Below are 26,214 nucleotides of genomic sequence, written 5' to 3' on the forward strand. Positions count from 1 at the left end.
GAGATCCGCCTGGTTCTGCCTCCCGAGTGCTGGGATTAAAGGTGTACGCCACCACCACCGCCCGGTGACAAATACTTTATACACTTTGATATATTTGACGCTGTGCACTGTGGATCATGGTACATATACGTAATACACTTAACAGTTACAAATCTTAAATATTTTGGTATTCTTTGATGTGAACTTATGAAGAGCCTACCTTTGTTGTCTAAGAGTAGGTAAGAAAACTAGGGTGAGTGAGATGGCTCAGCAGGTAAAGTGCCTACTTACCTTTCTATTCCCTATATGGTGGATGGGACCTACATGGTGGATGGGAGAGGAGCTGTCCTCTGTGTATACCACTGCGCACGCGTGTGCACACGCACGCACATACACACACACACACACACACATACATACACACCACTCTTTCTCTAAATGCGGTAAAGACATCAAAAAAGAGAGAAGTAAGAAAATTAGTCCTACAGAATTTTGTTATTTTTGTTTTGAGACAGGGTTTTGTATAGCCTAGGCTGGCCACAAATCCATCACAAGGAGATTATCTTGAACTCTTGCTCTCCCTGTCTTCACTTCCCAAATGCTGGAATTACAGTGTGCTACCACATCTAATTTATGCCATGTTAGTACTTGAACCCAGGGCTTTGTGCATGCTTGGGACTCACTGACAATTGATCTACATCCTCTATTTTTTTTTGTTTTTGTTTGTTTTCTTGGAGATGGTTTCTCAGTGTAGTTTTGGAGCCTGTCAACCACCACGCAGCAACATCCTCTATTCTTGATATTTAAAAAAATAAAGCCAGACATAGTAGCACATATTTGTAATCTCAGCATTTGTTCATGGCTGCCTTCTGTTATGTAGTGAGTTCAAGGTCCCACTGAGCTGAACAAGACCCTCAAGAAAACCAAAAAGAAAAGGACAGGTGAAAATACTAAAAATCAAAAAATAAGGACAGATGAGCCTGGAGGTGGTGGTGACGCCTGTAGTCCCGGCACGCGGGAGGCAGGGCAGGTGGATCTCTGAGTTCCAGGCCAGCCTGGGCTACAGAGTGAGTTCCAGGGCAGCCTGGGCTACACAGAGAAACCCTATGTTGAACACCCCCACAAAGGAAAAAAAAAGTTCCAGGCTGCATAGTGAGACCTTGTTTTTAAAAAAGGCTTGGAGGGCTGGATAGATGCTCTTCCAGAGAACCTGGGTTTTATTCCTAGCAGTTACCTGTCACTTATGGCTGGCTATCTGCAACTCCAGTTCCAGAGGCTCTAACACCCTTTTCTGACCCTTTAAGGCACTAAGCATGCACATGGTACACAGTCATGCATACAGGCAAAACACCCATACATACAACTTTTTTTTTTTTTGAGACAGGGTCTCTATATAGATAGCCTTTGCAATCCTGGAACTCACTATGTAGACCAGGCTGTCCTTCAACATCACAAGGATCTACCTGCCTCTGCCTTTACAGTGCTGGGATTAAAGTCATGTGTCACCATGCCCAGCCCTGTAATAAACTTAAAAAACTGGAGGCTGAGAAGAATGTAAGAAGCTTTTTAAATTATCTACTTATGTATGCTTATGTACATGCCTGTATTTGTGTCTGGAAGGCAGAAGAGGGTGTCAGATTCCCCTGGGGCTCAAGTTAGGCGGTTGTGAGACTCACGATATGAATGGGTGGTGGGAACCAAACTCTAGTTCTCTGCAAGAGAGCAATAGTGCCTTACCCTCAAAGCCTTCTCTCCAACTACAGAGGTTTTCATAGAGTTTTGAGCATGGTAGGTATTTGTCTAGTTCAAAACGGTATAGACTCCCATTGTAGAAGAGACTTTAGTTTACTATTTCTCTGAAAGTTTTGAATGAATGGTTTATTAGCATTATTTGAGATGGGGTCTTACTGGCTGTCCTGTAACTCGCTATTTACGTCAGACTGGCTTTGAACTCAGAGATCTGCCCGAGTGCTGGGAGTACATCATACCTGGTCAGGATATTTATTATAACATTAGAAATATTGGTGTGTGTAGTATTTGGCTTTATGGTCAATTTCCATTTCTGTTTTCTGCATATTTCTCTTGGATTGCTATTAAACTGTATTTGAGAGCATTATGTAAGGAAACATTGTCGTGATCTAGGTATTAAAGGAAAATCCCTAGAGTATTAGTAACAATTTCAAAAGATGGTAATGAAGTTTGACAAAACAATTCAGGTGCCAGGCATGGTACCCCATGTTTTTAATCTTGTCATTTGGGAAGCTGAGGCAAGGGGTCTGAAATTCAGACCCGCCATGGTCACAGGGTGACACTTTGTGTCAAAAACAAAAACAACAAACCAACCCAAAAGCTAATGTGAAAACACAGGAGGAGATATAGAGACTTCCCAGAAGAATTTTCCATCTCAACCTGGAAGACACTTCTGACAGGAAGAACATGTGTAAAGGCTTGGAGATAGGAGGGTGAACACTCAGTGAGAGAAGAGACAGTAGGTCTAGGGGGTTGGTGAGAACTCCAGAAGACTGTGAGAGGTGCAGTGAGCGTAGCTAAAAGAGCTGTTCCAGGGAGTCTTGGCCATTATGTGCTTGGGCTTCTTAAAGAGCTTCTTTGCTACAGTAGAGAAGAGATACTCCAGACACCTGGTGGATAATGCAAGAAAGTCTGTAGTAAGGAAGCAGAGAAAAGTGAACTTCAAAAGATAAAGCAATCTGGGAGTCAGAATGCAGTATAAGATCTAGTTTGGGGCTGGAGAGATGGCTCAGTGGTTAAGAGCACCGACTGCTCTTCCAAAGGTCCTGAGTTCAGTTCCCAGCAACCACCTGGTGGCTCACAACCACCTGTAATGAGATCTGGTGCCCTCTTCTGGCCTGCAGGCAGAATACTGTATACATAATAAATAAAAAAATCTTTTTAAAAAAAAGATCTTGTTTGGACATCTAGATGTATAACAGTACTGTTCATGAAGGTATGGGATTGTAGAAGAGGTTTGGGAGAGGCTAGGTTCAGTTTTGGATAAGTAGGGGCTGCCAGTAGGTATTTCAAATGGAGCTGTTTAGTAAGTCAGTGAATCCTTGGGTCTATAGGGAAGACAGTCTGTCATATTGGTCGCTGATGAGACTCTAAATAAAACAATAAGAAAGACATTTTAAAGGAGAGAAGCGTTTGAGGAAATGTAGGCTCTAGGGCATAAAGCACCTGGGAAAATGACAGAGATAAAGGAGTGAAGTCAGGAGAGTGTGGTGGGGGGTATCAGATATCAGATAAGCTCTGCAGGAAATCAGAACTCATGGAGTTGTGCAGGAAATGGGTTACATGCCTGGAATGCTGCATTCTGGAGGGCTAAAGTAGGAGGATTGCTGCTAGTTTGTAGCCACTTGGCTCAGTAGCCAGTACCAGGTTATCCGGGATTATATAGTGAGACTTTGGCTCCACTAGAACAAACAAACAGAGGTTGGGAGATAGCTCATTTGTGAAAAAACTTGCTTCATAAGTATGAGGAGCTTACTTAGTTCCATCCTCAGAATCTAGGACCTAGGTAAAAAAGTGGTCATGCTTGTTACCCCAGGGATGGGGGGACAGATAGGCAGATAGATCCCTGGGGCTTGCTGGCCAGCCAGCCCACCCCTCTGAGCTAATCAAGGAGTCTAGTGAGAGTCCCTGTTTCAAAAAACAAAACAACAAAACAAACAAACAAACAAACAAAAAAACCAGGCTCCCACAGAAGATCAAAGCCTAAAGTTGACCTCTGGCTTCCACACACAAATGAGTACACACATTCATGTCACTTCTCCCCTTTTTTCCTCTTTCACTAGAAAAGAAAGAAATAATAGGTTTTGTTGTTGTTAAGAGTCTGGAAGATAGCCGGGTGGTGCTGGCGCATGCCTTTAATCCCAGCAGTCAGGAGGCAGAGGCAGGCGGATCTTTGTGAGTTCGAGGCCAACCTGGTCTACAGAGTGAGTTCCAGGAAAGGCTCCAAAGCTACACAGAGAAACTCAGTCTTGAAAAACAAACAAACAAAAAAAGCCTGGAAGATCCTAGAAAATCTTGATCCATTTTTAATTACATAAACAAGAAAACTATTCAGAGACGTGTACTGACTTGGGTTATAAATGCCTAGATCAGTTTTTGTTTTTGCTTTTTTGTTGTTGTTGTTGTTGTTTGAGACAGAGTTTCTCTGTGTAGTTTTGGTGCCTGTACTAGATCTCACTCTGTAGCCCAGGCTGGCCTCAAACTCACAGAGATCTGCCTGCCTCTGCCTCCCGAGTGTTGGAATTAAAAGCGTGTGTCACCACCGCCTCGGCCCCAAGATCAGTTTTGAGACAGGGTTTTACTACTTTGTCCAGGCTGGCCTTGAACTTTCTATGTAGTTGAGACAGGCTTTAAACAATCTTCTGCCTTAGCCTCCAGAATAACTAGAGTCTAAGTCTGTGCTACCATGTCAAGCTAGTTCTGTAAGTTTGTTTGAGGGGGGGAGGTGAGGTATGTGTGTACGTACACTCAAGCATGTGGAGGTCAGAGGACAGAGGAAGTCAGGTTTCCTTTCACCATATTGGTACTAAAGATCAAACTCAGATGACAAGTGCTTTTACCCAGTGAGCCATCTTGATGGCCTATTCTGTAAGTTTTGGTAAATGCATAAATTCTGTAACTATGACCCATCAAAATGCAGAACAACCAGCCATGGTGTTATGTACCCACCTACTAGTAGTGTCCCAACTACTTTGAAGCCCAGGTGGGAAGATTAGTTAGAGCCAAGAGTTCAAAACCAGCCCACACAATAAAGTGAGATTCTTTTTTTTTTTTAATGAACCTTTTTTTTTTTTTTTTTTTTTAAAGCTGAGGATCAAACCTAGGGCCTTGCACTTGCTAGGCAAACACTCTACCACTGAGCTAAATCCCCAACCCGCGAGATTCTTAAGGAGAAAGAAAATCGCAGAATAATTCCTTTTGCTCCCTCCCTTGTAGTTGCTTCTGTACTTGAAGCCTAATTACTCCACTCTTGTTTTCAGAATGTCACAAATGGAATTGTGCTATTGTAGTCTTTAGAGTGTGGCTTCTTAGCATATTACATTTGAAAATCACTCATTTTGGAGTATCAGTGGTTCCTTTCTTTCTTTTTCTTTACTTTTTTAAAGACAAGGGTTCTTCTCTGTGTAGCCCTGGCTGTCCTGGAACTCTAGACCAGGCTGACCCCAAACTCAGAGATCTGCCTGCCTCTGCCTCCCAAGTGCTGGGACTAAAGGTGAGAGCCACCACTGCCCGTCTCAGTGGTTCATTTCTATTACTGGTAAATAGTCTACTATTTTATGATTATTCTATACCTTTGTTTATCTATTTGCCAAGAGAAGGACATGTATGCTACATATTGTGGCACAGGACTGTGGTGGCTGAAATTCTAGTATTTGAGAAGAGTTAAAAGAGGGAGGCACACTTGTTTCCAGTTAGAAAAATTACAAATAAAGCTGCTAAAAGCAGTGCATAAGCATGTGAATACACATTTTCCTTTGTCTTGTTACTTACTTCCTTGCTGTGCTGGAATGCCTGACCAAAGCAACTTAAGGGAGGAAGGGACTGTTCTGGCTCATAACTTGAGGGTACAGTCTATTGGGAGGAGTGTAAGTCAGAGCTGGAGCCTTAGGACTCTTCGCTTTTCTAATAATTTAGTCCTGGACCCCAGCCCTGGCGTAGTACTACCTACATTTAGGGTATGTCTTCCTGCTCAGTTAACTTCTCTGGAAATGCCATCAAAGATACCTAAAAGTATGTCTCCTAGGTAATCTAATCTAGTCAAATTAGCAATGAAGATTAACCATCACACCTTACACTGATTCCTACAGGTTTACTTACTGGCTCATATAATACATGAATAAATATAAGATGCTGTCAAGTGCTTTCCCAAAAGCTACCATGCTGTTTTGCATTCCCCTGAGCAGTTCAGGAGAGTTCTAGTTCTCTGCATTCGTTATTTTAAACTTTCTTTGAAGCCTTTTCTGTCAGTGTGTATTAAGTGTAATACAGTTGTGTGTTTAATTTGCATCTCTCCAGTGACTGTTGTTGCTGCTGACATTTTACATACAATAATTTACCATTCATAAACCTCTCTTGCCCCAACTTTTGTTAGACGAAAAGACAATGTCAGACAGCAAAGACTCTCTCAGCCATTGTTTGTACTTTGGGTATCCTCTGGTCAAGGTAACTGCAAAACAGGGAACAGAGCTTGAGCTCTTTATTCCTTTATTCTTTAAGTTTCCATGGTGTTACTTTCTAGTCACTGGAGTTGTGCTTCTCAGTGCAGTGAAAGATTGGCTTTTTCTCCCCCCACCCCCCAGGTGAGGACAGAACCCAGGGCCTTGAGCTTGCTAGGCAAGCGCCCTACCACTGAGCTAAATCCCCAACCCCGTAAGATTGGCTTTTTTTGGCCTAATTTAATTGTTTCCTTTCCCTAAACTTACTAAGTGCAATTTTGGTGCATACATTTTTTTTTTTTAAACAACAGCACAAATCCACTTGTTTATTTTTTATTAGTTTAAATCTTAGAGGGGTACAGCATCACACAGATTATTTGTCCAATGGTCTTTGCAAGAAGATTGCTTTGGAATTTGGTGAGAGCCATGCTACTGTTTCACGGACCTGAGTTACCTTTCCCAGATTACTCTGCTTTTGTTTGATTTGCCTCCAGAATTCACTGTATTTCTTTTTCTTTATACACATAAGCACATCTCTTGCCCATGTAGAATTCAGTTTTATCTCTGGCATAAACACCTTCAATTTAAAGAAGAGCTGTATGCTCTCTTTGGTTCCCAAGACTTCATTTATAGCCAGCAAAAATGGCCCTGAACCACAGCCTTCTAGACACTTTTCCTTTTAGAAATTCTATTCCGAGCAGATCTCCACAGGTGCCAAAATGGCGGAAAGAGCTGGTGTATATACATTAAAAAAAAAAAAAATGTTTTAGCCAGTATTGTGATGTCATCTATAATCCAGAATTCAGGAGTCTGAGTTAAAAGCTAACCTGGACTACATAATGAGACCTTGTCTTAAAACAAAGCAATGAACAAAAGCTTTGTACTGAAGTTGAAATACTCCAGGATTGAAGACTTTTGAGGTTAAGGTTTGAATTGTTAAGGTTTCAGTTTCTCACAGCCATCACCCACTTCTTTCATTTTCATTGGTAGATAGTCTGATTTACCTTTTTTTAAAAACTTTTGCTGGGGTGAACTTGGAACCAAAAAGTAACCCCTCTAGGCTACTGGTGGTGGTTTCTCTGTTTAGCCCTGGCTGTCCTGGAACTCACTCACAGAGATCCACCTGCCTCTGCCTCCTAAGTGCTGGGAGCTGGGATTAAAGTCGTGCACCACCACGCCTGTTTTTTTGTTTGTTTTTGAAGACAGAGTTTCACTGTTATCCCAGGCTCACCTTAAATTTTCTGTCTTCTTTCCTTTGCCTCCTGAGAGCTGAGATTATAGATGTGATCAACCTTGTCCCACAGTTTTCTTCTTCAATATTGATTGTTACACTTTGGTTCCTCAATGATAGTTAAGTCCTTGTATTGACACTAAAAGTAATACAGCAGTTGGCATAAGGACTATATATTCGGAATAACCTTTGATTCTACCAGCTCTGGTGGAGGCTGTTTCCTCATAGATGGAGAAAGGGTGTAAACTAAGAGACAGCAAGCATCCAGGAAATCACTTCTCATAAACTGTGTGCCCCAGGCTCGGTTAAGTACTACCCTGTTTTGTTACTAGCAACCCTATTGTAGGAAGGAGGAAAAGATAAGGGATAAATGGGAAAAAGGTACACTGGTGACAAACTAGGGTGTAAATTGTACCCTAGATTATAGACTCCTGGGTGAGATGAAGCTGTTCTATTTATACTACTAGGATCTTAAATAAATGTAAAGAAGTTTACAGATGTTTTAAATCCTCAAGTTTATTATATTAGTGTCATTGGAAAGTATGATTTTTGTTGTAAAAATAACAAGAGTGTTTTGTTTTTGTTTTTGTTTTTTGTTTTTTTTTTTACAGCTGATCCACTAAAAATTATTAGGGCTTGAAACTGAACACTTCACTAAGTTTACTGCACTGCCCTTATATCATAAAGCTCCCCACCATCCCCCATCCCCTTTCAGTTAACCTTACTCCCTCCCAATTATTTGGGGAGGAAATTTCTATTGGAATTTGACATATGAATTTTTAGTGGTGCAGAACTGTTAAATCTATTACAAAAGACTTAACTCTTGTGTTAAGAGTTGGCTTCCTTTGGGTAACAAACTACTAATATTTCAGTAGTTTAAAATGGTTTAACATGCTTTTATTTTTATACTTCGGATTTTTGTTTTTTGAGACAGTTTCTCTATATAGTCTTGGCTGTCCTGAACTTCACTATGTAGACCAGGCTGGCCTTGAACTCACAGAGATCCACTTGCCTCTGCCTCCCGAGTGCTGGGATTAAAGGCATTAGCCACCATGCCCAGCATTTCTGTTATTTTCTAAATGAGTATATAACATGAGGGAAGTATCTATTCATAGTATCAGATAGACAAGAGAAAGAAAACTGAGACCTTACTTGGCCTGTATACTATGTGACAAAATGGTTCTCCTTAAATGGTTTATATAAATATTTACATTGCATACTCTGTATGTTATTCCTTGGTCATATGCATATAGCTTTAGTTCCATACAACCAGCTGTTTGCTGATTAAGAGCTGTGCTGGGCTAGGGAGACAGCCCAGTCTGAAAGTGTTTTCTGCCCAAGTCAGAGGAACTTATTTGTCCTCAGAAACTCAAATGGAAAAGGGAGTTGTAGTAGGTCACACTCTTGATAGCAATGTCAGTGCTGGGGAGGTAGGGCAGGAGAAACCTTTGGTTTTTCTGGCCCTCCTGTCCTTTCCTGGAGATCAAACGTAGGATTTCATACATGCCAGGCCAATACTCTGCCACTGACCTACACCCCATACCCTTATGTGCATTTCCTTTTTCTTTTCTTTAATTTTAGATGACTTGACTTTTATTTGTGTTAGTGTTTGCCTGAATGCATTACTCTGCACTGCATGCATGCTGGGACCTGTGGAGTTCAGAAGAGAGCACTAGAGCCCCTGGAACTAGAGTTAGGGTTGGTTGTGAGGCACAGTGTAGGTGTGGGGAACTGAACCCAAGTCCTCTACAGGAGCAACAAGTGCTCTTAACCAGCGAGCCATCTCTCCAGCCCCTCATATGCATTTTCTTAATTCACGTAGCCCATGATGTTAGTATTTCCATCTTATAACTGAGAGAACTAAAGCTTAGAGAAATGAGTAAGTTACCTAATCATACAACCAGTGTACGACATGACTAGGAGACATGACTAGAATTTTAGAACCAAATTTATCTGAGGAGTGTTGTAGCTAGTTTTTCTCTGGTCCTGTCTGGCCCGCGGTCAGGACAAATCTCTCTCACCCGCCAGTCCCGCAGCCGCTCAGACCCAACCAAGAACTGTTTGGCCAGGCTGGAGAGATGGCTCAGCGGTTAAGAGTACTGACTGCTCTTCCAAAGGTCCTGAGTTAAATTCCCAGCAACCACATGGCTCCCAACCATCTGTAATGAAATCTGGCACCCTCTTCTGGCCTGCAGGCATATATGCAGGCAGAATACTGTATACATAATAAATACATAAATCTTTAAACTGTGTGGCCGTGATAGGCTTCTTGTTAACTGTTTTTATATCTTAAATCAACCCATTTTTATAAATCTATAAGTTGTTACATAGCTCATGGCTTACCGGTATCTTAACATCTGTTTCTCATCATGGTGGCTGGCAGCGTCTCCTGACTCAGCTTTCCTGTTCCCAGAAGTTTTGTTTGTTTGTTTGTCCCATCTATACTTTCTGCCTGGCTATTGGCCAATCAGCATTTTATTTATACAGAGCTATATATATCCACAGCAGAGTGTCCAGGATCTTTATCTGTGTTGTGTACATTCCTTTGCCTATGTGCAGAAAGGAATATGTAGAATGTTTTCTCATTATTATTGAGTATAGAGGCTGGGCATGCAGTTTTTACAGAGCACTTTTTTGTTTGTTTTGTTTTTTTGAGACAGGGTTCCTCTGTGTAGCTCTAGCTGTCTTGGAACTCACTCTGTAGACCAGGCTGGCTTTGAACTCACCGAGATTGCCTGCTTCTGCCTCCCAAATGCTGGGATTGAGTGTACACAACCACTACCTGGTTTGAGTCTAACTTTTTTTTTTAATGTGTACTGGGTGCTAGAAATTTAATGTGTACTGGTGTTTTGCCTGTGAGAGTGTAGAATTCCCTGGAGTTGCAGACAGTTGTGGGCTGCCATGTGGGTGCTAGAAATTGAACCTAGGTCCTTTGGAAGAGTAGCTTTTTACCCTCTGAGTCATCTCTCCAGCCCTGATATCTCTCCATCCCCAGGTACTTCAGTTTTTTTTTTTGTTTTTGTTTTTTTTTCAGTTTGTCATACTGGTTAAACTCCATCCCCTTTAAAATTTCTTTCTTAGATTTATTTTATGTGCATGTATTTATGTGTATATGCTCTTCATGTGTGTCTGGTGATTTTGATCAGAAGAAGACATCCCCTGGAACTGGAATTCCACAGATGGTTGTGAGCTACCCTGTGGATGCAGGTCCTCTGCAATTGTTCTTAACTGCTGAGCTATCTTTCTAGCTCCTGGTGACTCCTTTTAATTTGACAAAATTTTTTACAAGACTCTAGGTACATAGGTACCTAAAGTAGTATACATAAAACATTTAGTGCTAATAAATCAAATTTATTTATTGAGACAAAAGTCTATATAAATCCAGGCTGACTTTGAATCTGATAGATGGCAGAGTATGTTCTTGGATTTCTGACCCTCCTGATCTAACCTTCCAGTGCTGAGATTACAGGTTTGTGTTGCTCTCTTAGTTAACTTTTCTATTGCTATGATGAGATACCATGACCAAAACAACTTATTTACAATAAACAAATAAAACATTTCCTGGGACTTGAGCTTTAGTTAGTCCATGACTATCAGGGTGGGGAGCATGGGGCAGGCAGGCAGGCAGGCAGGCAGGCATGGTGCTAGAGCAGAAGCGAAGAGCTCACATCTTGAGACAACCGTGAAACAGAGCTTACCGGTATGTTGTGGGCGTTTGAAACCTCAGCACTCACCCCCAGTGATACACCTCCTACTCCTTCCCAGACATTTCTGTCAACTGGAGACCAAGCATTCAAATATCTGAGCCAGCGGGGGCTACTCTCATTCAGACCATCACAGTTACCATGCCCAGTTTGATGTGGTGCCAGGCATTAACTCAGGTTTTAGTGCCTGCTAGGATGCTTTCCCCTAGGCCCAAGAATTTTAATTTAATTATTATTTATTATTATTGAGACTGTATAGCCCTCTTTGGCCTAGAACTTACTGTGTAGACCAGGCAGGGCTCGAACTCACTGCAGAGATTAAAGGTGTGCAACACGTGCCTAATCTTTGTGTGTCTGTATTGGGGGGGCATTGGTGGTGCATGCAGTGTGCTTCAGGAGGACAGGTGATAATTTTCAAGAATTGGTTTTATCCTTCCATTGTGGGTTCTAGGGATCTCTCTCCAGCTTGCTTAATAAGTACTTTTTACCCACTGAGCCATCTTGCTGTGCCAAGACATTTATTTTAAAGCAGTTCTTTGGAATACATATAATTTTTCATTTATTAAATAAAAAAACAAATTTGCATAATAATATGCTCACTTTTTAAATAAAGAACTCTTGGGGGTTGGGGATTTAGCTCAGTGGTAGAGCGCTTGCCTAGCAAGCACAAGGCCCTGGGTTTGATCCTCAGCTCTAAAAAAAAAGAACTCTTAGATGAATATTTGATACTATGGGATGTAAACTATCTTCAGTGCTTTTCAGAGTTTTGGTCAGTATTTTGATTTTGTAGTCAGTGCTACTGCCCAAGTATATCATGATGGCAGAAGTATGTATAGTGCCACCATAGAAATTGTTGGAAATTCTGCCAGGCGGTGGTGGACAGCCAGGACTGTTATAAAAGAAATGCTGTCTTGAAAACCTTCCCACCTCAAAAAAAAAAAAAGAAGAAGAAGAAGAAAGGAAGAAAAAAATTGTTGGAAATCTTATCCTGACTTGGGGAGCAGGAGAGGCAGTTTGTGAGAGGATTGGCTTAACAACCTCCTCATTTTTGTCTAAGATTTATTTTATTTATTATGTATTTAGTGTTCTGCCTGCTTATATGCCTGCGGGCCAGAAGAGGGCACCAGATCTCATTACAGATGGTTGTGAGCCACCATGTAGTTGCTGGGAATTGAACCCAGGACCTCTGGAAGAGCAGTCAGTGCTCTTAACCTCAGCCATCTCTCCAGCCCCATTTCTGGTTTTTATGGAGATTTCATTATATGTGTGATTGATTAACCTTTAATATTTATACCCTTACTTAATCTGCCTTGGTCTTTCAGTTGATCAGTTTCCATCCCGAACTGCTGACATGGGCTTTCAGCCATCAGTCAACCCCAATTCAAGCCTTAAGCTACCATTTTGAGCTGGGCAGTGGTGGCGCAGCACACCTTTAATCCCTGTACTCCAGAGACAGAGACAGTTCTGGTCTAAAAAGTGAGTTCCAGGACAGGCTCCAAAGCTACAGAGAAACCCTGTCTGGAAAAACAAACCCCTGTCATTTTGAGGATTCCAAGGATTTTTGAAATTGTATGCTAGAAAATAAGACTGAAGACCCATGTATTTCATGTCATGCCACATGAAAGATAATTTTATATTCATCCAATTCTCTCCTCCCCCACAAAAGATTAATTGAAATTAATTTCAATAAAAAATTACCTTTTTTTCCTTTTTAATTTTTCAAGAGAGGGCCTGTTTTTGCAGCCTTGGATGGCCTGGAACTGTCGACTAGGCTGGCCTGGAATTCACATAGATCTGCCCGCCTGTCTCTGGGACTAAAGACATGCACTACCACCACCACTGGGCAGAAATTACTTTTTATCTTATTTATTGTGTGTATGTATGTTTGTACATACATGTATACGTGTATCATAGGACAACTTGAGGCTCTTTCATTTTACCATGTGGGTTCTAGGCATCAATCTCAGACCATTAGGTTTGGCCCCTCCTATAGGCCCCCATGAAATAATTTTGTCCAGTTTCTTTTTCATTTATTTATTTATTTAAATCTTTTTGTTGTTGTTGTTGTTGTTGTTGTTTCTCTGTAGTTCTGGTGCCTGTCCTGGATCTCGCTCTGTGACCACTCACAGAGATACGCCTGGCTCTGCTGGGTTTAAAGGCTTGCGGGAGGTGGGGGGTAAATTTACTTATTTTTATGTGCGTATATGTTTTGCCTGCATGTATGTCTGTGTGAGAGTGTCAGATCTTAAGAGCTACAGACAGGTGTGAACTGCCATGCCGGTGCTGGGAATTGAACCTGGGTCCTCTAGAAGAGCTGAGCCATCTCTCTTTTTTCATTTATATCTTAGATGTTTATCTTCATAAGTTAGCAGAAACAGCTAAAGCTATTCCTTGACATCGACAGTTTACTGGATAATGATCTTTGCCATTTTTACTTCTCTTTATGTTGTTTGAGATACACCCTTTTAAAAACTTGTGTGATTCTCTTTATTGGAAAGTTTTTGTCAGATTTATTTAACCCAGTTTCCCACATGTTATTTATTATGTTAGCTTAAGTAAATTGCTTTATATATTAAATTTGAATCAAATACATGCTTACATTACAAAATTCAGAAACATTGGAAAGGTTTTTAGTGGTTCTGGTTCCTTTTTCTTTGTTGTAAACAGCTAAAGTGCTATGAAATAGTTCTCTCTCTCTCTCTCTCTCTCTCTCTCTCTCTCTCTCTCTCTCTTTTTTCTGACAGGGTCTCTTTATGTAGTCCTGGCTGTCCTGGAACTTTCTATGTAGGCCTTGAACTCACAGAGATCCACTTGCCTTTACCTCCCAAGGGCTACCACGCCTGTTCTCTCTTTTTTAAAAGATTTTATTTTTATTTATGTGTATGTGTCTCTGCGAGTGTCTGCTACATGTGTGTGGGTTCCCTTGGAAGCCAGGAGAGAGCATCCGATTCTCTGGAGCTGGAATAACAGGTTGTTAATGAGCTTTGGAATTTAGGTCTTCTGGAAGAGCAGCAAGTGCGCTTGATGGCTGAGCCCTTTCTTCATTCCTTGCTATGAAACAGTTCTAAGTGAGCTCATCAATAATATGCAAATATAAACGTGAAGCCACAGTTCTTTCAAGAATTTTTTACTGGGTAGATTTGTTGGCACACACCTTTAATCCTAGCACTGGGGAGGCAACAGCAGGCAGATCTCTGAGTTCAAGGTTAGCCTGGTGTACAGAGTTCCAGACAGCCAGTGCTACATGAGGTGCACATGTGTATGTGGATGTGTGGAAGTTCCATCTCTCTTTTCCCATAAAAGACACATACAAAGGCAAACACATGGTGTACAGACATACATGCAAGCAAAATGTTCATACACATAAAAATAAAAGGTGGACGGGCAGTGGTGGCAAACACCTTTAATCCCAGCACCCGGGAGGCAGAGCCCAGCCTGGGCTACCAAGTGAGTTCCAGGAAAGGCGCAGAGCTACACAGAGAAACCCTGTCTCGAAAAACCTAAATAAATAAAAGGTGTAGGATTTTAAAAATCTTTTATATTCATCATTGTGCTGGCAAAAAGGCTAAAAATGAAATTAATTTGGGAATGCCTGTCTTTAAAACAAACAAAAAATTATTTTCATTGTGTTGGAGCAAGAAAATAAACTAGGCATTTACTCCTTTAGTGATAAGTCTGTGGATAGAATACACAGATTAACACTTTTAATGATTCTCAACATGCCTGAACTACATGGAGGAGGTAGATATAATGGCATCCCAAGCATTTAATTTGATTTTGAGTTTAGTAAATTTTATAGAATGGAGAAGATTGGCAAAGCAAGTGAAATAAATAAAGAGACCTTATCATGAAGGACTGACTTTGAAGCTTTGGGATTTATCTTGTAGCTGTCAGGAGAAAGCCATTAAGGAAGTCTGAGTGGGTGGTATAATTAGCCTTGTATTTTGGAGCATACTCGAGAAGCAAAACAGAATGGTGCTCTTTTAGGGGCCTGTTGTAGTAATTAAGAACAAAGTGTAAAGGACTTGAGGTAGTAGTAACTGAAGTAGTTACAGAGAAAGGTCAGGAGTAATAAACACCTTTAACCATAGCACTTAGGAAGCAGAGGCAGGAGGCTCTCTTTGAGTTCAAGGCTAGCCTGTTTTACATAATGGGTTCCAGCCCCTCCCAGGGCTACGTATGAGACCCTGTCTTTAAAACACACACGCATAGTATGGATACACACATAAAAGCCAAGTGTCGTGGTACACAGTGAGTTTCAAGTTACCCAGGGCAACAGTAAGAAACTGTTTCAAAACTCTGTGGGTGTGAGGAGTACTAGTAGTAGTTGGTGGTGGAGGAGAATGAGAGATATTAGGATAGAGCTAGTACTTCCATTTTTCGTAGTTTGTCTAATGTAGAATATCATAATAATTCCTCTTCAAAGAAAATTGCTGAATAAAATGTGTGGTATTGGGGACTGGATAAATGGCATATCGATTTAAGAACATTTAACTGCACTTTTAGAATACCTGGGCTTGGTTCCCAGTATTCATATGTTGGCTCACTACTGTCTAACTCCAGTTTCAGAGGGTAAAGCCCTCTTCTGACCTTTTTGTTATCAATTCACACATGGTGCATATACATGCATGAAATCAAAATATTCATACACATAAAATAAAAGTGTCTTTTTTGGTTTTCCGAGACAGGGTTTCTCTGTGTAGCTTTGCACCTTTCATAGAACTCACTCGGTAGACCAGGCTGACCTCCAACTCACGCCTGCTTCTGCCTCCTGAGTGTTGGGATTACAGGCGTGTGCCACCACCGCCTGGCTAAAAGTGTATTTTTAAAATCCTTTTTTTTTTTTTTTCCCTAGAGCTGAGGACTGAACCCAGGGCCTTGCACTTGCTAGGCAAGCGCTCTACCACTAAGCTAAATCTCCAGCTCCTTAAAATCTTTTATAGTCTATCATGCTGCCAAAAGGCTAAAAATGAAATTAGATTGGGAATGCAGATGTTAGTTAGCTTCTTGTTTTTGTTTTTCAAGACAGGGTTTCTCTGTGTAACAGTCCTGGCTATCTTGGAACTCGCTCTGTAGATCAGTCTGGCCTTGAACTCATAGAGATCCACTTGCCTCTGCATCCTCAGTGCTGGGATTAAAGGCATGCTTTACCACCTGGCAATCTTTCATCTTGTGGAATCTGCCCAAATTGTTTTTTGTTTGTTTGTTTGAACTTCTTTTCATAGCATAATGGAGCCCAACTAACAAAGCCCAAGGTTTGAAAGAATCCAAAAGGACTCCTGCTCAAGGAAGCTAACATTTTGATATCAGTCTTGGCAAGGAGTCCCATGTATGGAGAAGGATGTCTAACAAGGCCTGTTGTAGAGTTACATTTTCCATGTGGTCTTGGAAAACTTTCCGGCCAACTGTTAACTCTTATTTGATCATACCTGTGGTTAACTTGCAAAATCATCAAGCTTTTAGGAGGATGTCCCTTCAATGCCAGGCTTAAAATAGTCTTCAGGTAAAAGTTCCAGGGCACACCATACTAGATCATAGTAAACAAATCACAGATGAACCCTAGACATGGCAGCACATACCATCATTCCAGTACTTGATGGCAAATATGTGTACCCACTGAGCCAACTTTCTGGTCCCTGATCTCAGCACTTGGGATGCCAAGCCAGAAGGACTATATTTTGAGGCCAGCCTGGGTTGCAGTGTGAGACTGTCTCAAAAAAAAAAAAAAAAGGAACAGGGACTAAGAGTGGGGAGAGGTGCTTCAGTAGTTAAAAAGCTCTTGCTGTTCAGTCATGAGGACCAGAGCTTTACTCCCACCACATGTAACAAGTTGGGCTCCCTGCAAATACCTGGGACTGCAGCTTTAAGAGGTTCGAAGACGGGCGGGAGAGGGGAGGACAGGGGAACCCATGGCTGATGTGTAAAATTAAAACACAAATATAATAAATATAAAAAGGAGGAAAAAGAGTTTCAAAGACACCATATAATGGCCTCTGTGCTTTTTAGATGTGTGCAACTGCGCACACATGTACATGTACTTATGCAGATACACACATACAAATACATAATGAAAAGAATAAAGATTACAGGCCTAGAGAGATGGCTCAGCAGTTAAGAGCACAAACTGATCTTGCAGAGGATCCAAGCACATGCATTGACTCAAAACTACTACCAGCTTGAGGGAATCTGATACCCTCTCTGGATTCATGTGTATATACCCACCTCCTCATACACATATATTGAAGTGTTTACTTATATTCTATTATTAAATAAAACTCAGGAGTCAGATATTGGGCTAAAAACCTGATTGATCAGAGAAGTGGCCAGTGACCTCCACCCTCTCCTTCCCTGACTCAAACAAGTTTGCAAATCTTTCTAAATCCCCTGCTACTCCTGTCTCTCTCTCTATATACACACACCTATCCTGGGTCCTCTAAAACTTTTATGGCTAATTCTGGTCAGCCAGTTGCTAACTCCTCCCCTGATTCAAGGTTAAATGTATTGGCAGTCTCAGAGTGTCAGTGTGAACAAAATCCTGCAACTGTATATACACAATGAAAAGATAAAAATTTAAAATAACACAAAAGCAATTGGATAATGAGTGAGAGCCAGGAAAAAATAAGAGATAGTGAACCATAGATATTACAGAAAGTTTATATGGTAGTGGTATATGTTTTATATTACAGAGGTAATTGAAAGTAAAGGTTGAAGTGGGAATGTGAATTAAGGCTTTCTTAAAACATGGCCAGATGAAGAACTAAGCAAAAATAGAACTACTTATAAAGGATTAAACAATGTTAAATCAGTTGATATATCTAAAGAGAAAATATGTGAACTAGAAGATAGCAGTGAAGATGTTGGTGACTTGAGTCAGGTGAGCTGCCATGTGCCTGTAATTCCAGGACTGGGAGGCTGAGGCAGGAGGAGGCCAGCCTGGGCTGCAGAGCCAAACCCTATCTCAGAAGGAACAAACAAACAAGATACTGCTAACAATGCAACATGAAGATATAAAGAGGCAGCATTAAAAGAGATTGATGCCAGGCAGTGGTGGCACATGCCTTTAATCCTAGCACTCAGGAGGCAGGTGGGTTTCTGTGAGTTCCAGGACAGCCAGGGCTGTTACACAGAGAAATCCTGTTTTGAAAAACAAAAAGAAAAGAAAAGAAATCCAGTGAACTCCAAGGAATAAATAAGATAAACCTTAACAAGCCACATTGGAACTGCAGGCCAGTGACAGAAACCTTAAAAAGCTCTAGAACCAACAGACTGCAATAAAAATAATTCTCTTTAAGCTGACAACTGATTTCTCAGCTGTAGCAACAGAAGCCAGAGGACATTGGAATTCTGTCCTCTGTGTACTAAGACAAAACAGCTGTCAGCCTTGAAATGGTATACTCAGTAAAATTCTTTCACAAAGGACATTTCAAGACAAAAATCTTAGTGCATTTGCTACCAACACAACGAGATTCCAAGGGATATAATTCAGATAAAGAAAATTCATGCCACATAGAAAGCTCAAGGTGATTTGCAGTGTCCACATAATATTTAAATCAAATACATACTATGGTTCACATTGTACAATTTTAGGATGCTTTCTGTTTCAAAATTTGCTTCATTAACTGAATCTACTCTGAACATATTTCTGGACATGTGTGTGCATGTAGTATTTCATGTTGATTTGATTCTAGAAGTCTATACAACTGTGTCAAAAAAGGAATTTCTTGGTACATGTAAAATTGTTAAGAGGACTTTACCAATTTACATTTCACTCAACAGATTGTGCTGGCTTTATTTACAAATGATTGTTTGGACCAGTTTTAAATAGCAAAGATTGACATTTCTTACGAGATATTTATATCTTAGACAAAAATGTCTCGTTTACTTCTCTTGGTTTGATATTAAAAATGTGTTCTGAGTTTGAACCCTAGCCCAGCCCCTCCTCAAAAACTTTTTTTTTTTGAGCTGAGGATGGAACCCAGGGCCTTGTGCTTGCCAGGCAAGCGTTCTACCACTGAGCTAAATCCCCAACCCTCAAAAACTTTTTGAATACATAAAAATGTTAATTGAATTGTAATCTTTCTTATTTTTGTTTTTTCAAGACAGGGTTTCTCTGTGTAGCTTTGTGCCTTTCCTGGAACTCACTCTGTAGACCAGGCTGGCCTCGAACTCACAAAGATCCACCTGCCTCTGCCTCCTGAGTGCTGGGATTACAGGCCTGCGCCACCACCGCCCAGCTGAATTGCAATCTTTCTAACAGGAAATATTTCTAACTTTCTAGAATGTAGTCTTTAATTTTTTTTTATCCCATTTTCAGTTTATTACTAACAGATAATATACTTAATCCTGTTTTTATTGTTTTGTTTTTGAGACAGGGTTTTACAGTATAGTCCCAGGCTGGCCTTGAACTCACAGAGAGTGCCTCTCGGGTGCTTGTATGTACTACCACACTAGTTAATTTAGCCATCTAAAGAAATTATAAATAGAGCTGAGGCTATGTAGGCATGAGGATTTGGATTAAAATCCCCAGAACCTACAGCCAGTTACTATAGCACACATCTGTGATCCCAGTGCTCCTATATTGAGATGAAAGGCTAGAGAATCTCCTGAAAGCTTGTTAGATAGCTAGCCTAACGTATGTGGTGGCGGATAAGAGACTCTATCTGACAAGGTAGAAGCAAGGAACAGTACCAGATGTTGTCCTTTGACCTCCATTCATGTGCCATGGCATATTCACATGTACATACGTGCATATACACACACATACGCAAAGAAATGGCAAATAGCCAGGCGTGGTAGTGGCTCATTCTTATAAGCCTAGTATTTGAGGCTGAGGCAGGAGGATTTCTGAGTTGAACACTTGGCCAAGCTACAGTGTGAGACTCGTCTTACACACACACACACACACACAAAAAAAAACCATACAAAAAACAAACAAAAAAAAAAGAAAGAAGGAAAAGAAAAAGAAATACATATATATATATATATATATATATACATATATATGTGCATGTATATATTTTATTGTGAAAGAGTCTGTACTCCTGTGGTGCTGTGGTGTTGTTTTCTAGCTCTGTGTATTTATATCAGCCAGCCAGCAGGACAGAAGTAAACAAATGCGTTTTTGTAGAAGTCATTTTGAAGGGGGAAGTTCTGTTTTAATGTGAGCTTGAATGTAAGATACCATTTTTAACTTTCTTTTCTGTTCCTTTGCTGTTTCAGGTGCAAGTGAAAGTGTAGGAAAACATATGCTTGAAGCTTGTAACAACAACCTAGAGATGGCGGTCACTATGTTTTTGGATGGTGGAGGAATTGCTGAGGAGCCCAGTACCAGTTCTGCAAGTGTCTCTACTGTCAGACCACACACAGAGTATGAATTTATTATTTATTGTAGCAGTTACTCTTTGCCTAAATTAACTAGTTGCATTTTTATCAGAGTTAGGTCAATTTTCTAATTTTGACAAACATTTAAGGTTGAAAGCCTCTGAAAAGTACCCTGTAGAAATGTTTGTATTTACTATATCTTAAATTCTCTAGAGCATGCCATCTTTTCTGTTTAATCCTCTCTTCTTTTCAGTCCTCAAGAACTGTGTGGGTTAGAGGCAGGCAGGCAGGTGACAGAGTACAGGGTGCAACTGCTTGATTATAATTGGCCTAAGATTGGGGTTTGTGTGCCTCACAGCCACCAACTATACGACAAAAAGGATTTTGTTGGCTGAGGATTTAAGCTCAGTTGGTAGAGTGTTTGCCTAACATTCAAGAAGTTCTGAGTTTAAGCCCCAACACTGAATAAACCAGACTTAGTGGCACATGTTTGGAATCCAGGCACTTAGGTGGAGACAGGAGGATTCAGGCTCATCCTTAGCTACATAGCAAGCTTGAAGCCATTTTGGTTTTGGTGTTTTTGTTTGTTTGTTTATTTGTTTTTGGTTTTTTGAGACAGGGTTTCTCTGTGTAGCTTTGCGCCTTTCCTGGAACTCAATTGGTAGTCCAGGCTGGCCTTGAACTCACAGAGATTTGCCTGGCTCTGCCTCCCGAGTGCTAGGATTGAAGGCGTGCGCCACCACCGCCTGGCTGGTTTTGTTCTTTTTAAGGACTTTATAGATTGGCACTATCATTTTGCCTCTGAGGAAACTAGAGCATGGACATTTTTTCCTAAGCTACACAGCAGTTAAAAAGCAGATAAAGTTTAATGAAGTTCTTATTTCAAAATGTAGATTTTCCTAGGAAAATGAGTTATCTTGAAATATTTTTGAAAACTAAGGTTGAATGCATAGCTTAGTGGTAGAATATGTGACTAACATGCATAGGAGCTGAGTTTAAGATGTAGCACTAAAAAATAAAGTAATAAATATATAAACAAAATTCTAGTCTTTAGGGGCTGGAGAGATGGCTCAGTGGTTAAGAGCACTGGCTACTCTTCCAGAGGACCTGGGTTCAGTTCCCAGCACCCACATAGCAGTTCACAGCTGTCTGTCACTCCAGTTCCAGCGGATCTGACACTCTCACACAGACATACATGTAGGCAAACATCAATGCACATAAAGTATATCATTAAAAGAAATTCTAGTCTTTTATTCGTTACCTACCTAATCACTAAAGACATCCCAACTGTATATAGAACTGTATATATTTGGTTTTCTAGTCCTTTATATTTGATTAATGAGAGTTTCCGATAAATACCTAACTCTTGAGCAAAATTTCATCAGGCTTTGGAAAGTATTAGACCTCAACCTTGTTGGGACTACTACAAGCACATGCCTTTGCACTCAGTTGAAAAACAAAACAAACAAAAAAAATGCTCAATTTAAAAGTGCTTAGGTAAAACTCTATACTCTTGGTCTTTTGTAATTCTCATTTTAAATACAGCAGGCAAAGGGACAGGGCTTTATTATTTTATTAAGTCAGACATAATTTAAGAACCAGGTCACTTACAAGAATAACTGCTCGTTTGTTAAGTTAGTTTCAGATTAATGGAATATTGTTTCTACATGAGTTATGAACTTCAGAAATCCTATTAATAGCTTACAAAGTTTTTACTTGTTTGGTTTTTGTTTTCTGTTGACCATTTGTCTGAAGTATGATCCCATTCCCCAACATGGCTTAAAGCTTTAATGGGAATCAATATTGAGCCAGATATGTTATGCACCTTTAATTACAGCACTCTAGAGGCAGATAAGTGGATCTCTGTGAATTCTTAGCCTATTCTTGTCTACACAGCACATTCCAGGCTAGCCTGTTCCAATAAATAAATAGGTAGTTAATAAATAAATAAATAAATAAATAAATAGATAAATAAATAACATTGAAAAATGATTTAGTTGATTAAAAACTTAAATAGTAGATATTTGCATTTGATATGGGGGAAGCACATATACATGTAAATGTTTGTATTTGTTTGTTTATTTATTTTTGATTATGCCTGAAATATTAGTTTTTGTTTTGAGACAGGGTCTTACTGTATATTCTTGGCTGTCCTGGAACTCACTATGTATACCAGGGTGGTCTCAAACTCAGAGATCTGCCTGCCTCTGCCTCTGGGTGCTGAGATTAAAGGGGTGCACCACCAGTTTGGCTTTTGTTTTTGTTTAATGACTCTGACAGCAGTGTGTGTGTGTGTGTGTGTGTGTGTCAGAGAGAGAGAGAGAGAGAGAGAGAGAGAGAGAGAGAGAGAGAGAGAGATATGAATGAAACCCAGGGCCTCTGCCGTTGAGTTAAATCCTAGCACTATAGCATTTATTTTTACCGTTTTGAGATAGGATTTCATTGCTTTGTCTAAGCTAGTCTCAAACACCTAAGCCCCAGAGATTCTCTTTACTGAGCCTTTTAAATAGCAAATATTTCTCATAAATGAGTATCTTTTCCTACTTAGTTCCATCATGATTTGGCTAGATTTTTTATATGCTCACAGATGAACATTTAATAGTAGCTTAAGATTGTGTGTGTATGTTTTTGCTCATACCTGTGTGTGTGTGTGTGAGTGCCCATGGAGACCAGGAGGGAGTGTTGGATCCCTTGGAGTTAGAGTTACAAATTTTTGTGAATGATGGGACTTTAACTCATGATTGAGTGAGCAAGTCCCCTTAACCACTTAGCCATCTTTCTATCCCCAAGACTATTAATTTATTTAACTGAGATATTGCAGTTTAGTGTATAAATTGTCTTAGATTGAGGCATAATATATACCAATTAGAAAAGATCTATTTGGATATTTTAGAGATATTTTCTAAAGCTTGGCATGATAGTGCACACCTGTGAACCTAACACTTGGGAGGTGGGGCAGGAATATCAAAAGTCTAGGGTAGCTTTGGCTACATAACAAGTTCAAGGCCAGCTTGGGTTACATGATACCCTATGATTGTAACTATGATTGTAAAAAAAAAAAAAATTATTTTCTTTGCTTTTTGTTTTTGCTAAATCTTTTAAAGTTATGTAAGGGGTCCTCCCCCCCACCCTTACTCTCCCTGAAATGGAGTCTTTCTTTGTTGCCCCTGGCTGGACTCTTGGGCTCAAGTGACTGCCTGCTTCAGCCTTTGAAGTAATTAGCACTATAGGCATGGGTCACCAAAACCAACTGGCTTGTTTCTTTTTGATTAAAGTATTTACTAAACTTCCTTCTACAGATACATTGTCTGTTCCTTCAGGTTATTGAAATCTGCATATGAGCAGTGACCTATGTCCAATAGGAAAGAGCAGCTGGGTGTGGTGAGACATTTTTATAACCCCAGCACATGGCAGGTGAGACTTCTACCACTGAACCACCAATGGTTAATTCCAGCACTTGGAAGGTTGAGACAGGAGAATCTCGAGCTTGAGGCCAGCCTGGATTATGTAGTAAGACTTGTAAACAAAAATTAGGAAAGAATACTTAACATAGTCTTGAATTATTCTTCAATCATTTGTCTTATTATAGATTTGTCTAACTGGTAGTTCTTTAATTATAGAATGTTAGTGTTCATTGGCAAATGAATATTTATAGTTTTTTTAAAAAATATAAAGTATGTCTTGGAATTCCAACTGTTAGATAATGAAAAAATAGGGCCCCCATTAGATTTGATGGCACATGTTTGTAATCCCAGCATCCTTTGCTGTATTTTGTTTTGTTTTGTTTTTTTGAGTCAAGATCTTATGTAGATCAGGCTGGCCTCAAACTCATCTCTTTTTGCCTCCTTAGTGCTGGGATTAAAGGCATACATGAAAATGCGCAGAGCAACCCCAGCTCAGTTAGGAGGATTGAAGTTTGAAACGAGCCTAGTTAGACCCTGGCTCAGAAATGAGCTCAGAAAAAATGTGTGATGGGCAAGGGGTTTTGCAGGACATGAGAACACAAGATAGAAATCATTAGGCCTAGCCAGGTGGTGGTGGCGGCGCTTGCCTTTAATCCCAGCACTTGGGAGGCAGAGGCAGGCGGATCTTTTTGTGAGTTCAAGGCCAGCCTGGTCTACAGAGTGAGATCTAGGAAAGACAAAAAGCTACACAGAGAAACCCTGTCTCAACCCCCCCCCCAAAAAAAAGAAATCATTAGGCCTAATTTAAACTGATATCCCCCCCCCCCCATGTGTTTGGGTGGCCATATCCATATCACTTCTGGGACAGTCAGAGGACAGCTTGAGGCTGTCAGTTCCCTCTTCCAAGTGTTGGTTCTAGGGATCTAGTAAGGTGGTCAAGCCTTGGTGGCAAGTGCCTTTACCCGCTGAGTCATCTTGCTGGCCCATACACTAAGAAGTCTTACAAGTTACTGCTATGTTCTGTGACAATTAAGCCAAAAAATATTAAGCACTTTTAATGTTGATTATAACTTTAAACTGATTTTAAAGGTAAAATGCCACTTTTTAATTTTTTATTTATTTTATTTTTTTTTGGACAGGGTCTCTTTGCATATCCTTCACTGTTCTGAAACTCACTATGTAGACCAAGCTGGCCTTGAATTTGCAGAGATTCACTTGTCTCTTCCTCCAAGTACTGAGACTAAAGGCGTTTGACACCATGCCCAGATCCCATTTATTTGTATTTTTAAGATTGGCACTATAGATTGTTATGAGCCACCATATCAGTGCTGGTAATCAAACCTGGGGTCCTCTGGAAGAACAGCTAATGCTCTTAACCACTGAATTATCAGCCCTGGTATAAACCATTTATCAAAAAATGATTTAGGTTTCACCTTCCTAGAAAAAAATAAAGCTTATAAAAATAAATATTTTTACTGAGTTATTAGTGAGTAATTATTATTGAGTCTATGAAAGTAAACTTTGAAGAGAATGTTTATTTATTTATCTATCTATCTACCTACCTATTTATTTATTTAATTAATTTTTCGAGGCAGGGTTTCTCTGTAACTTTGGAGACTATCCTGGATCTCACTCTGTAGCCCAGGCTGGCCTTGAATTCACAGAGATCCGCCTGCCTCTGCCTCCCTAGTGCTGGGATTACAGGCGTGCGTCACCACTGCCCGGCTGTTGTTTTGTTTTTTTTTTTGTTTTTTTTTTTAATTTATTTCCAGTGCTGGAGATGAAACATAGGACCCTGCAGATATTAAACATGTGTTCTACTGCTATGAGGAGGGTTTAATTAATGTATTTTAAATTCTTATTACATTTATCTCTGTGTATGTATGTATGGATGCACATGTCATGGCACATGTTTGGAGGTTAGAGGACAATGTTGAAAGTCCGTTTTCTCCTTCCACCTTGTGCATGGGAACCAAATTCAGGTCATTAGACATGAGGGCAGGCATGTTTCTCCACTGAGCCCTCTCCCTACCACCAGAATAATCTTTAAAGGATGTGTAACCACTGGGGCTGCAGAGACAGTGCAATGGTAGGAGCACTGGCTGCTTCTCTAGAGGACTAAGTTCCTAGCCGCCCACATGGCAGCTCCCAACTGTTTGAACTCCAATCCCAGGGCATCAGAGGGTGCATGCCCATGGTGTGGAGACATATATTGAGGCAAACATTCATACATAGAAAATAAAATCTCTACTTAATTTTCTTTCTGTTCCCTTGAACACTTGGAAGCAGTTAAATCCTTTCCTTCACTGTGCCAAGGAGGTCAAAACAGGAGATGAGTGATTTAAGGGCAAGGTGACCCAAGGAGCCAGCTGTCCTTCCTCCCTCTTTTG

At 40.3% G+C, this 26,214-nt stretch overlaps 1 protein-coding gene and 1 pseudogene across 1 annotated transcript in view; one reads left to right on the forward strand and one right to left on the reverse strand.

Moving 5' to 3' along the window:
* The window catches only part of Ubxn7 (UBX domain protein 7), a 59,566-nt gene that overhangs the window by 3,550 nt on the left and 29,802 nt on the right, over positions 1-26,214 (forward strand). The window contains exon 2 of the mRNA XM_036203996.1: positions 20,319-20,466. Within this exon, the coding sequence (XP_036059889.1) occupies positions 20,319-20,466 (148 nt within the window). The remainder of the gene's footprint in view (positions 1-20,318; positions 20,467-26,214) is intronic.
* On the reverse strand, positions 6,506-9,309 carry LOC118594200 (annotated as a pseudogene).

The sequence above is a fragment of the Onychomys torridus genome, chromosome 12, assembly GCF_903995425.1.
Source record: "Onychomys torridus chromosome 12, mOncTor1.1, whole genome shotgun sequence".
Taxonomy (NCBI): Eukaryota; Metazoa; Chordata; class Mammalia; order Rodentia; family Cricetidae; genus Onychomys; species Onychomys torridus.